Source organism: Diabrotica virgifera, chromosome 2 (assembly GCF_917563875.1).
Source record: "Diabrotica virgifera virgifera chromosome 2, PGI_DIABVI_V3a".
Taxonomy (NCBI): Eukaryota; Metazoa; Arthropoda; class Insecta; order Coleoptera; family Chrysomelidae; genus Diabrotica; species Diabrotica virgifera.
Window position 1 is genome coordinate 238,421,887 of NC_065444.1, and position 13,481 is coordinate 238,435,367.

General features: G+C 31.4%; 1 protein-coding gene across 1 annotated transcript in view; it reads left to right on the top strand.

The window, feature by feature from the left end:
- Nucleotides 1-235: 235 nt before the first annotated feature.
- The window catches only part of LOC114330878 (dolichyl-diphosphooligosaccharide--protein glycosyltransferase subunit STT3B), a 52,127-nt gene continuing 38,881 nt past the window's right edge, over nt 236-13,481 (top strand). The window contains exons 1-3 of the mRNA XM_028280300.2: nt 236-627; nt 681-899; nt 12,624-12,867. Of these exons, the coding sequence (XP_028136101.1) occupies nt 458-627; nt 681-899; nt 12,624-12,867 (633 nt within the window). The 5' untranslated portion in view covers nt 236-457. The remainder of the gene's footprint in view (nt 628-680; nt 900-12,623; nt 12,868-13,481) is intronic.

The following is a 13,481-nucleotide window of genomic DNA, read 5'->3' on the forward strand; positions in this document are numbered from 1 at the left end:
GAAATTGAAATAGTAATACGCGCAGAAAGGAAATTTCGGTAATTTCTCATTCGTTTGGCGGTACTCAAATTTTTCAAACTTCCGAGAAATTAGTACTTTTCTGTATTTGTTGCACAATATATGGAAAAATTTCATCAAATTATATATCTTTAACGGAAGCAGATTGTACGATATATTATTTATAATAATTTTATGGGAAAATAGAAATTTAGCTTCCAAGTAAAAACGCATTTTTAAACTGCTGGGCATATGAATATTCGTAATAAAACGTGGAGTAGGCGGAGTAGGGCGTGTAAATTCGTTTGTTGACATTTCGTTGACACATTCTATGTTTTCATCGTATCCACCAATCGCGAGACGCCGACTGGAAAAATAAGTAACCTCTTGACTCTTGTGCCGAGGTTTTGGAGACTGTGTGCGTGTCATGACTTTGCTTGGTAGTTGATGGTTGTCAAAAATGGTTCAAGCCGGTCTGAAAAAGTCATCAGGATCAAAAATAAATAGCAAAGCTGGAATAAGTAGTTTAATAATTTTCGTAGTCCTACTTCTAGCATGGATCGCAGGGTTTTCTTCACGTCTATTTGCAGTAATCAGATTCGAAAGTATCATTCATGAATTTGATCCCTGGTATGAGATTTTAATCTGGAATTTTCTATTGTATAATGTGTACTTTATTTCAGGTTCAATTACAGAGCCACGGCGTATATGGTAAAACATGGATTTTATAATTTTTTAAATTGGTTTGATGAAAGAGCATGGTACCCTCTGGGAAGAATTGTTGGGGGTACTGTTTATCCAGGTTTGATGTTAACATCGGGGAGTATTCATTACATTCTTCATTTACTCCACATAAATGTACATATTCGTGATATATGTGTGTTTTTGGCTCCTGTTTTCAGGTAAATTATACAATTCAATTACATATGAAAATACATTTGCAGAATGTAATTAAATTTATCTATTAGTAATTAGCACTGTGGTATTGTTTTACTGTTAGTAATTAAAAATATACTTTACTTACTTAAGCCGTCCTCTTGTACCTTCGGTGTCGAGGTGTAATTAAAAATATATTTTTATTAAAACTAGGTTAGGTTAATAATGTTTGGATCTTACTTTCAAAATTCTTGTTCAGTTTACACTCTAAATTACTAACTCACTTATTTACACTTTGCAATAATTTGGTGATTTATCTGATCGCAAGACCTCAGTAATTTTGAAGTTTACTGCTGATCAGATTTAAATCAACCTCACTGTCTCTTTACCAGGACCGGACCTCAGTTGACTAGATATAAATGATTTAATAATGTAAATAATATTCTTAAGGCTATCGGTATATAATTCGCAAATATTTTACAAGTATCCCTACTTTTTCTGTCTTTACATGGCAAATTACGTGTAGTAAAATTCACACTGGTATGGCTATGTAAACATTACTAGAATGTCATTATACTTGAAAATGTCATCATTAATTTAAAGAGATGGCTTTTGAATGTTCTTGGATAACTGTTATTTTTATAATTGCAATGCAAATTATTAATTCACTTAATAAATGTGATCATTTTTTCACTAACTATGTATTCAGTGATTGTAATAATTTATATGTACAACAAAAACTAATACTCAATCGAGAAAAGAGGAAAAGTGTTATATTGATTTTTTAATAATATATTGTTATTATGGAACACTTACAATTTTGAACATCTTTAACAACAAAATACTTGGATCACAGAATATATTATCCTGATGTATTCTCTGCTTGGATCTTCCACAAATAATACACAATAAATAACTTTTTATTAAGTTCACGTCTTAAATCAATTATTTATCAAATACACTATATATCAATATTATTTAATCAACAACTCAAAATATTCCCGATGCCATGTCAAATATTTAAAATTGTCACTGTCCGACTGATAGTATGCTGACAATATTCTATTCGACTGAGTGTGTTGTATGACAAAGATAGATTTGGAAATATTACCACGGACATTGTGTTCATTTTTTCGAATCCTGAAAAAACCAATAAATATTTTTGAAAAATTTAAACGCAGAATGAAAGACTATATTATTACCGAGGCCCGAGAGTCCCTTAGAATAAATAAAAAGTTTATTTTAAATGAGATATTTTAAATTAAATATCACACTAAAATTTTCTCTTAGTTTTTCACCCCTGTAACTTATTAAAATAAACATTATAGAAGTTCTCAGGGAGTTTCGGCCCTCGCCAATAACGTAATCTTTCATTCTGCGTTTAAATTTTTCAAAAATACTTCATAGTTTTCTCAGGATTCGAAAAAAAATGAATCCCCATTTGAATAGCATTGCAGCCGAAAATACGTACCCATCCTCTTAAGCATTTTTAATTACATAAAATATACAAAGAATAGATTTAGAATAAAATATCAACAAATTTTCTGCTAGGCTAGGTTCATTCTTCTATTTTCTAAGATCTATTTTATCAACTAGCAAGGGTGGATCCAGGACACATTTTCGGGAGGGGTCATGAATTTTTTTTTTAGAGGGATACTGGGGACACAGATAATTGTGAAAGTATCCGAAGTAAGAAATTCATATTTTATCAATAGAACGTCAAAATGATTAGCAAAATCTTAAAAAAATCGATTACAATTTAATTACTCTTTTGCATTGTAAATATTAAGCGATAACAATTAAATAATAAATTTAAAAATTACCGGTGAAAGTTGAATTAGTAATCTGCTAGGAGCGCCACCAGCGAAGCTCAGAGTGTATAGACCAGCATTTCTGAATGTGATTGACTTAGGAAAGCATTTGACAGAGTAATCTTCTGTATAATAGAGAAGATCCTGTAAATATCATAAAAACTATTAAAAACATGTACCAAACCAACAAAATGGTAGGGATTGATGGAAAAGTCAGGATTGATGGACAACCTACACAACCTATAGACATAGGCTGTGGAATAAGACTCATTAAGCCCTATGCTCTTCAATTCAATCAAGGAGAAAATCATCAAAAGTTTTTGTTTTGTTTTTTTTTTATTTCCACGGGACAAGCCCAATACAGTTGCAATTTTTTACAAATTTTGGAACAATTTAGTATACTAAATATAAGTGGATTCAGATTAAGTCATATATAACACATAAAATATAATAGTTAAAATAGTTAAAAGAAATAAATTACATACAGGACAAATTAGAAACAGACTGGTAAAGGTGGTCATAACAAAACAATTAAGAGGCAATATTAATTTGTTGCAAGTCGCGTATAAATTGGAGAGGTGTGGAACTAAAATTAAGCCTCTCAGTATTTTGATTTGCTAGACGTAATATTCTAGTTATAGGTTCATTGAGGCCATAATTACATCAATGAAATGGTACATGAAAAGTGGTTTCAACTGCATTTCGAGTACTGTATGAAGGAACTTTAAAACCAACCTTAGACAATAAATAATTACTATTTGCTGTACCATTTAACAAAATATACAGAATTTTCAAATCATGGTGATAACGACGTTCTTCCAGAGTATTGATATTTATAAATGCTCTAATTTCGTCATAACTGTAAAACCTGTTACTCCCATTAATAGCTCTAATTTTAAATCCCAAAAACCTAAGGAATTTATTTTGAACTTTTTCAATTTTTTCTGCGTAAACATTATAGTAAGGTGACCAAATACTACAACAGTATTCCAAGTGAGGTCTAACAAGAGAACAATATAACAATTTTAGGGTATTGGGACTTTTAAAATCATAGCAGTTTCGTTTCATGAAGCCAAGCATCTGTAATGCCTTTGAAATAATAGAATCGATATATCTGCGAATTTTAGCGATTTGTCAAACATTATTCCAAGATCTCTTATTGTATTAACACAATCTAGTGGTGTGTTATCAAGTTTATATCCAAACGGAATATACGTTCTACCTTGATAAAAACTAATTTTACGACACTTTTTGACATTTAGCTCCATTTCATTTTCTTTACACCAATCCTGTATTTTATTTAATTGAAATTGCAGATTTTCGGAATCGTCAGGACTAGATATTTTTGAAAAGATTTTTAAATCATCCGCAAACAAAAGTTTATCAAAGTTTATATCTGCAATATCATTTATAAATATAATAAATAATAGCGGACCCAGATGTGAGCCCTGAGGGACGCCAGAACTGACAACTACATCCTGAGATAGACAATCCTGGATCCTTACTGCTTGGCGCCTTCCTATTAGGTAGCTTTCCAGCCATTCAAGCAGTTTCCCATTTACTCCAGCAGCTTCTAATTTAGACAATAGGATGTTATGATTTACCCTGTCAAATGCCTTGGAGAAGTCTGTATAAACAGAATCAATTTGATACCCACCCTCCAAAGCACTCGACAGCGCATCCAAATAGCAAAGAAGATTTAATTCCGATGATTTGTGTTTCTGAAAACTATATTGCTCATCTACTGGAAACAATTTGAAACATACTGAGAGGTAGTCAGACACTAAGCTTTCAAATAACTTAGGAATAATACTTAATATAGAAATTGGTCTGTAATTTGTAATGTCAGATCTACTACCAGCTTTATGTATTGGCGTTAAAAAACTTAATTTCCAAGGATCAGGAAAGTAACCAGTATACAAAGAAGAATTAAAAATTTTCCACAATGGTCTTGACAAAATAAAACTGCATTTCTTTAAAACTATAGGAGGTATTTTGTCAGGACCAGGACCTTTGTTCACATCTAACGTCATCATTCTTTCATATACTTGAGATATTGTAATATTACATGAATTAATCGTTATATTGGTGGTGGGAGGTAAAACACGTTTACTGATTGCTTTATCAGAATAAACTGATGAGAAATATAATGCAAAAGCATTTGCAATATCACTTGTAGTTGTATAAGTGATATTGTTCAAAGACATTTCATTTGGTAAACCTGTCCTGGTTCGTTTTGAATTTATGAATGACCAAAACGATTTAATGTTACAATGAATGGAATTCTCAGTTTTTTTTTATAAAGTTATTATAACAAGTTTTTGTTAGAGCTTTACATTTACTTCTAAGGATCGAGAATGCATTATAATAATTTAGAGAGGAACTAACTTTAAATTTTAAATGTGATAACTTTTTTTTCAATGACTAGTTTCTTTAGTTCTGGCGAGAACCATTTTGGAAACTTTTTAGTTGACATTATTTTTTTTTTGGCACAAAAATTTCAAAAGCACAGTACATGACTTCGTAGAATGTATTTAACATTTTATCTAGACTTTGATTTTCAAGAATTTGATCCCAGTTAATACAAGAAAGGTAATCATTCAAAGTATTAAAATCAGTGTTATTAAAGTCAAAATAGTAAGAGATGTTCTGGTTTGTTGAGCAGTTATTACTACAATGAAAATCTTTTATGGCAATGTTCAGGGCAGTATGATGCCTATCTAATGGAACTATTTCCTCATCAGAAGCTACAACTTGAATAGAACTGTCGTTAGCAAATATCAAGTCCAATAAAACCCCACGAGAATTGGATATTGTGTTGATTTGAAATAAATTGTGAAAATTACATAGATTTGACAATATCCAAGCAGATTGAGTTTCATTAGGAGTACAATATTGACTAAAAGTAACATTGGAAGACAGTTCATCATTAGACCACATAATGTTTGGCAGATTAAAGTCTCCGAACAAAAATAGTTTGGAAGCTGGATACTTCTCACTAACTTCATCAACACTTTCACTGAATTCGGTATATAGTGTCAACAAATGTATGAAGATAGTCTGCAAAGACTAGTCCATAGATTTAACATAAGAACAAAAGAATATAACTTGACAATCTCAACTCGGAAACCTAAAACAATAGTAATCAGTGAAGAACCAATCAGATGTAAAATAGAAATTGATGGCATTAGTATTGAACAAATAATGGAAATAAAATACCTTTGAATTACACTGTCCAGCTATGGATACCTGGACAAAGAAGTGAGAGATGAAGTACAAAAAGCAAATAGACTGGCAGGATGCCTTAATAACACTATGTGGAGAAACCAACCTATTGACAGTGAGATGTCAAGAATTTATAAAGCCAGTGCAAGACCAATAATGAGATATGCATCAGAAACAAGACCTGACTCAGCCCCATCACAAGGACTACTAGAAACGGCCAGGATGAGAGTCTGAGAAGAATTACAGGAAATACACTGAGAGATCAAAAGAGAAGTGAATACATTAGAGGAAAATGTAACATACAGTGTATTGGCCATGAGCCGATGGGTAGAGGGGATTTGACAGTTTTCGCCAGCGCTGTTAGTGGCAGTTTTGTGCATTTATCTGATAAATTTAAATGGCGCGCCATGGGTAGAGAAGAGGGGATTTGACAGCTTTCACCAGTGCTGTTAGTGGTAGTTTTGTGTTTTGTGCATTTATCTGATAAACTTAAATGGCGGATAATAAGGATTTTTTAAAAAGGAAAACAATATATTGCAGCTGTTGTATTGATTTATGTAAAAATACTGGATATAACAGTGATTGCAAAGTGTCCTGCATCAACTAAATCTTTTCCTTTTTTTGGTGTTGCTGGTTGAAATTGGATATCATGGGAAATACACTTGAATCCAGTATAATGTTTCATATCCATTTTGATGGAATTCAAACAAATTACAAAAAAAAAACAATTCAAACAAATTACAATTCTTACAAATTGTAAAAAGCGGTAAGCAGACAAAAATAATATACAAACAGAGGTACAGAGGTAACTTTTAATTTAAATACATAATTTAATAATTCATATAAACTTCTTCTTTTTCTCAATGGTCTCTTGCGTAAGCAGTCATCCAGTCGCACGAACTTATATATTAAATATTAAAATTATAATGAATAAAATAAAAAAACATAATTAATTTTACTATTAATTCTGTGTATTCTTTCAGTAATCAGGTTACAATAATAGGTCTGGATCTCGCGTATGAAAAAAAAGTTGATTAATAGCAAGCTGAAAATTTGTTAATAGCTTAAGGGTGTCTAGTCGGATAAACTTTGATATATGGGAACACTCTAACAGGGGCAGTTTTAATTGTGGAACAGGTTAAAAATTTGGAACGGTCAGAACACGAAAATGGCACATTTACTTTGTCCGACAGAACAGACATAAACTCTCCGAACAGAGATTAAACTCTCATGCAAAAATCAGACTGCTATTTATCACCTGTCATAATTCCTGTCATTTGACATATTCTACATGTTCCACTCATTAAAACGCCAATTTGGTGATAAATAGCAGTCTGATTTTTGCATGAGAGTTTAATCTCTGTTCGGAGAGTTTAAGTCTGTTCTGTCGGACAAAATACATGTGCCGTTTTCGTGGTCTGACCGTTCCAAATTTTTAACCTGTTCCACAGTTAAAACTTCCCCTATTCCAGTGTTCCCATATATTAATGTTTGTCCGACTAGACACCCTTAAGCTAATAACAAATTTTCAGCTTGCTATTAATCAACTTTTTTTCATACGCGGGATCCAGACCTATAAGATTTCAGTTCATAATTTGTGTCTTTCTAGATAAATATCTATTTTTCTCGTTTTGTATATTTCACATACACAAATTTTATCAGAAAAGTATAAGTTTCAATCCGCGAGATAGCGCTACCGTCGAAACTCACAGCCAATAACTAAGGACGCTAAATAGGAAAAAAGAATACCCACATAAACAGAATCGGAGTGACCCATGTGGTCAAAATATCAAGAAGTAAATCACCAATCAGTAGAAGTATCAGACCACCGCGAAAAAGATGGACTGATGACCTTCCATAGAAGTATCAATCCACCAATGAAAAAGCAGATATATCAGATATATAGAAACAGATAGATAAAGAGGAAGAAGAAGAACATACTAAACAATAGTGTACAAAACTACTTCAAAAATCTACTATAACTTATTTAATTACTTAACCTATCAACATGCTTATAACCCTGTGTGGTTGATGCGTTAGTGTAAAAAAGTGATGACCATTTTATATCTGTAATCTGTATCAGGTAAAAACAAAATCAGGCCACATCCGTGTTATCAATTTTAGATATGGTAAAAAAATGTATGTAAACAGATAAGCAAACTTAATGGCAACCAATGAGGCTCAATAAAATGTATATGTTTAAAATGTTATTTTCACTATTATAAAAAATAGTATTTAATATACACTCACTGGCAGAAAATTCCGCCACCCAAAATTTTAGATTCTTGCACCAGTTTGTAGGTATATGTATTGATATAATTTGGTATTATTCCGGTAACAAAAAAAATTTGCTTGCATGGCATTATACAGGGGTGAATGGAAACGTTGTACATATTTTCTCCTAACTTTAAAAAATTCTGTAGAAAAATGGAATAGCTGATTTTGTTTCATAGTCCTGTCATATCCTGGAGGCATCACCAAAATTTTGTTTTTTCAATTATCCGAATATTTTTCTTGTAAGAGCTGTGCCATTTTTGTCAATAAAAACACTGGTTGACTCATAAAATAGAGGTTGGATTGATAAGATTAGAATGGCCCGCATGCAGCCCAGATCTCAATTATATTGAGCATTCATGGGATGGATAAAAAAAGCTATTCGCCGTCATCCTAGGCCTCCCGAAAATTTGGTACAGTTATGGCCCTGGTAGAGGAATATCAGGCTATTCCCAGGCAAGGATAACACATCTTTCTTCGATACCAAACAGATTGTGAGCAGTCCTTCCTGCGAGAGGTGGACATACCCACTATTGAATATTTTTGTTTTGTTAATTTTAATGCGTTTGATATTTTTAATTAAATAAACCTTCAAAGCGGTGTTTTTATCTACAGCTCTTACAGGAAAAGAGATATTCGGATAATTCAAAAAACAAAACCTTAGTGATACCTTCAGGATAATATGACAGGACTATGAAACAAAATCAGTCCTCCAATTTTTCACAGAATTTTTTAAAGTTAGGAGAAAAAACAATACTTCCATTCACCCCCGTATAACGCCATCCAAGCAAAAAATTATGTTACCGAAATAATAACAAACGACATCAATACATGTGCCTACAAACTGATGCAATAATCTTGAAAACCGAAGTAGAAATAATAAAGTTACAGATTGTCAAACTTAATCAAAAATTTTGGGTGGCGGAATTTTGTGCCGGTGAGTGTATTTATTTTTCTGGTATTTCTTTGGATGAATCGATATTAGATGATTGTCATGATTTCTGCTTAAAGACAGTAAAAACTTTTCATGTAAAAACATGTCAATATTTCACGGAAGTCTTTAAAAGTCGAAATTAATATGCATGAATTTAAATATTCAGTATACTGCAATATTACATCATAGCTGTAATTATCATACACATGTATAAAGTTTGTGATAACGGGAATTATTGATAATAATTACATTAAAAAATAATACTTTAAAAATAAAGTGGGCATTAATAAATGTCTTGCTTTTGTTAATATATAAGTATTTTAGGGCATATGTGTAATCTTTATTTTATTATGAAAATTTTTGTATATAAACAATTATAAATTTACATAACATCTATATTTATGAGTTAATGCAGGTATATTTTTGGTGAAATAAACTTCTCCAATAAATTAACGCACCACATTAAAAATTGGTCATTTTTAATGTCTCTTAATGTCTTTCAATGTCTAATTGAGTCCACTTATTACAAAAAAATAAAGAAAAGTTTACATGTTTCAGATACCCTGTTTATCAGAGATCGTCCTGTCAAAAAATCAAATATTCCGTCTACTCACTCATTAAAAGAAATTAAAATATTTTCCCAATCACACCCACTTGGGCAACCATTAAAGTATTAATTTGACCAATCGAAAAAAAAAATAATCAGAAAGCTACTACTCTGATTCCCACAAGCATGCTAGGTAACATCCATAAACTACGTCGTTGAAAAGGGGGAGGGGGTCTTTGCTTATTACGACGGTATACGACAGGGGGAAGGTTTGATGTTCACGAATATAAAAAATTACCCTATTTTAGAATTAAAAAGGATTAGTAGGTATATTACTTTTATCGCATACTTTTCATTTCGTTTTTATCACTCACAGCCTTAATAATTATATTTAAATGATATAAATTTGTTTGTGGACTGTGAATTTATTAACCTTTTCGCTGATGATACCCTTTTGGCTTGTAGCGATAGTTCTATTGAAGGGGCGGTTGACAAAATGAATCACGTTTTATGTTCAGTGTCTAAATACTTAAAACTTAATAAACTTAAATTAAACGTAAGTAAGACAAAGGCCATGATAGTTACATCTAAATTTAAGTACAGGAGTCTTAATACTAACAATATAATGTTAAACATTGATGGGGAACCAATTGAACTAGTGACACAAATTAAATATCTTGGTTTTCAATTAGATAATACTCTATCATTCGACAAGCATCTCGAGTATACATGTAAAAAACTCGCAAAAAAATTGTATTTCTTTACAAGAATTTCTAAGAATTTGTCACTTCAGTCAAGGATCACTGTATATAAATCGATAATCCAACCTCATTTTGATTTTTGTGCATCCATCTTATATCTTTTAAATCTTAACCAACTAGCCAAATTACAAAAATTACAGAATCGTGGAATGAGGATCATTTTAGGTACAAGTAGATTAACACCTGTCACATTGATGTTGAATACTTTGCAGTGGTTTTCTGTATCGCAACGTCTTTTTTATTTGACCATGATATTGATTTTTAGAATTGTACATGGATTGGCACCTAAATATTTTCTCGATCTTGTTAGTTACAATTCAGATATTCACCCTTATTTTACGAGAAATTCTAATAATATTTACATCAGCAGAACCAATACTACAGGTGCTATGAACTCACTTCTCTATAAAGGTTTTGATAATTTCAATAAGTTGCCAACGGAACTCAAGTTGAAAACCTCAATTGACATGTATAGGAAAAATTTAAAGAATTATGTTGCAAATCGTATTTAATGTCTCATGTGGCTTCTAAATGGGTTTTTAACTGCGTGTAGTTTAATGTAATATTTTGAGTAATGTAGTATTGTTAATGCTTGTATTGTAATGGAATATTTTAAGTGTTTTTTTGTTTGTTGTTTTATTTTTATTATTATGATTTGGATATTGTATCTTAATAACAGTTTTCTATTGTCAAATAATTTAAATTGTATATACATATTATAAAATATCTCAATTGTAACTGTATATTAGGGTTACCTAATTTTTGAATAAATTCTTCTTCTTCTATAATATTGCTATCAGTTTTGTACAGAATAACAAACAATAAAACATTGTTCTATATATTTAAACAAACGCTTCTATACAGAACAACGTCTAAAAGCAATAAATATTAACTGTTCATTTATTTACTGAATACTCTGTGTGAAACAATTCTACAAAAATTAGTAGAAATAAAATATTCTATTTTATTTAGTTAGTACATTGTCTTTATACTTAATAAAAGAAATGGTATTCAAATCAAAACAAAATAAGTATCAAGATTTATATGATGCAGTTAAGAAAGCATATCGGAATTCCGATAAAAGTATTGTCTTTTGTCCCAATAAAGCTAATTAGTTGTACAGTAAATTGAGAGAAAAAAGTACGCGGATATTAATGAGCTACATAGTAAGTAAATAAACTTTGATAGCTAACTTTAAAAAATCCAAAAAATATCATGGAATTTGAAAATAAAATATCACTAAAAAGGGGATCATGAGTTGCAATTGCGACGTCGGTATGAGGGGGGGGGGGGGTCAACTGTAAACGACGCTTTACGACGGAAGGGGGGAGGCTATTAAAAAGTCCGAAATTTTTACGACGTAGTTTATGGATGTTCCCCAAGTCCACGAAATTGCACCTATGGTTTGTTGACTGCTAACTAAAAAGCATTCAAGGCTTATATAAATAATTCCAATTTTAAAATAACCACTTGTACATCTTTCTGACGCCTGTCTGTAATTAAGTTCTTTTGTGGCTCAATCTTATGTAAACACATGATGGAATTTTAACATTTCAACGACAAACACTTAACTAATAAATTACAACTGCTCATGACAAAAATAATCGCGCAATATCCCACAAGAAAAACAAGGCATGATATTTTTGCTTCTAAAATATCCTACACATCGAAATAAATTACATACTTCATTTCCAAAGCCACAAACTATGAGAGAAATTAACGGTTTTCGAACTAGGAACTTCAAAGGTAGAATATTTATACCGGGGGCGTTCAATAAATACGGTCTTATAATTAAAAAAAAAATGGGTAAAACGAATGATTTTGGCACCGTTTCAGGATTTCATTTGTAACTTGGAATAAGTAGTAGAGCTGTCAAGTTCTCGCGCGGACTCTGTCAAGGATGAGTGATGAAGGGAGAAGTTTGGAGCCCACTAGATTTTGAGATTAGAACTTCAAATTGGAGCGCGCTGACAAATTTGCAACATCTCCGGTTCTAAAAACGTAGAACTTTCATTCTTCTTTTAAATCGGATTCACTCGATGAAATATTAACAACTACTGGATAGTTTTTATTTCCCTGAAAAATAAATTGGATGAAGAAAATTAACATTTTTTTTTAATCTCTGAGTCTGGTATATTTTTTAAAAGCTTCTTGTATAGTAAATGTTTAAATTTATAATTATTATTTAAAATTTTTAGTGGCCTTACATCAATTTCCACATATTACCTGACGAAGGAATTGTGGTCAGCTGGAGCTGGATTGTTTGCAGCATGTTTTATTGCCATAGTGCCTGGTTATATAAGTCGTTCAGTGGCAGGTAGTTATGACAATGAAGGTATAGCCATTTTTGCCTTACAGTTTACATATTATCTCTGGATTAAATCTGTGAAAACTGGATCAGTGTTTTGGTCTGTTGCAGCTTCATTGTCATATTTCTACATGGTAAGTAGTAAATAAATAATATAATCTGCGTATATAAACAAAATAGTAATAGATTAAGATCATATATTATGAAAAGGGCGCCAGTGCGAGTCCATTATACTATTGGATATAACGCCGCCGCCTACGAAAGGTATAACTCCGAAAAATGCCGGTAAGAGTAAAACTTTCAATGAACGCCGCGAAAAATATTATTTTCGATTATATGGCTGTGAAAATTATGACCCCTAATAAAGTGTTAGCGAAAAAAATTATTTTTTGAGCAGTATCAGCAAAAAACATCATGTCTGTTTTTGGGTCCACGAAAATTATAATTACTAAAAAGTTCTCAGAAATAATTGTTTCGTCGGTAGAAACAGAAAGGGAAATAATTGTTTTTGTCGGCATCTATTATGAACTATATCTTTATGTTATAAATATTTTGGGAGTTATAATCTTCGCGGACACGCATATAAAAAAGAATTGTATCGCCAACACTTATCAAAGAGTTATTATTTTCACTGGAAATGTATTAGGAATCACATTAATCATACGTACCAGCGATAAATGAGATCAATACTCACAATATTTGAGTTTGTATTTTATTGGCGTTAAAATATGTGGGGCAACCGGTTTCG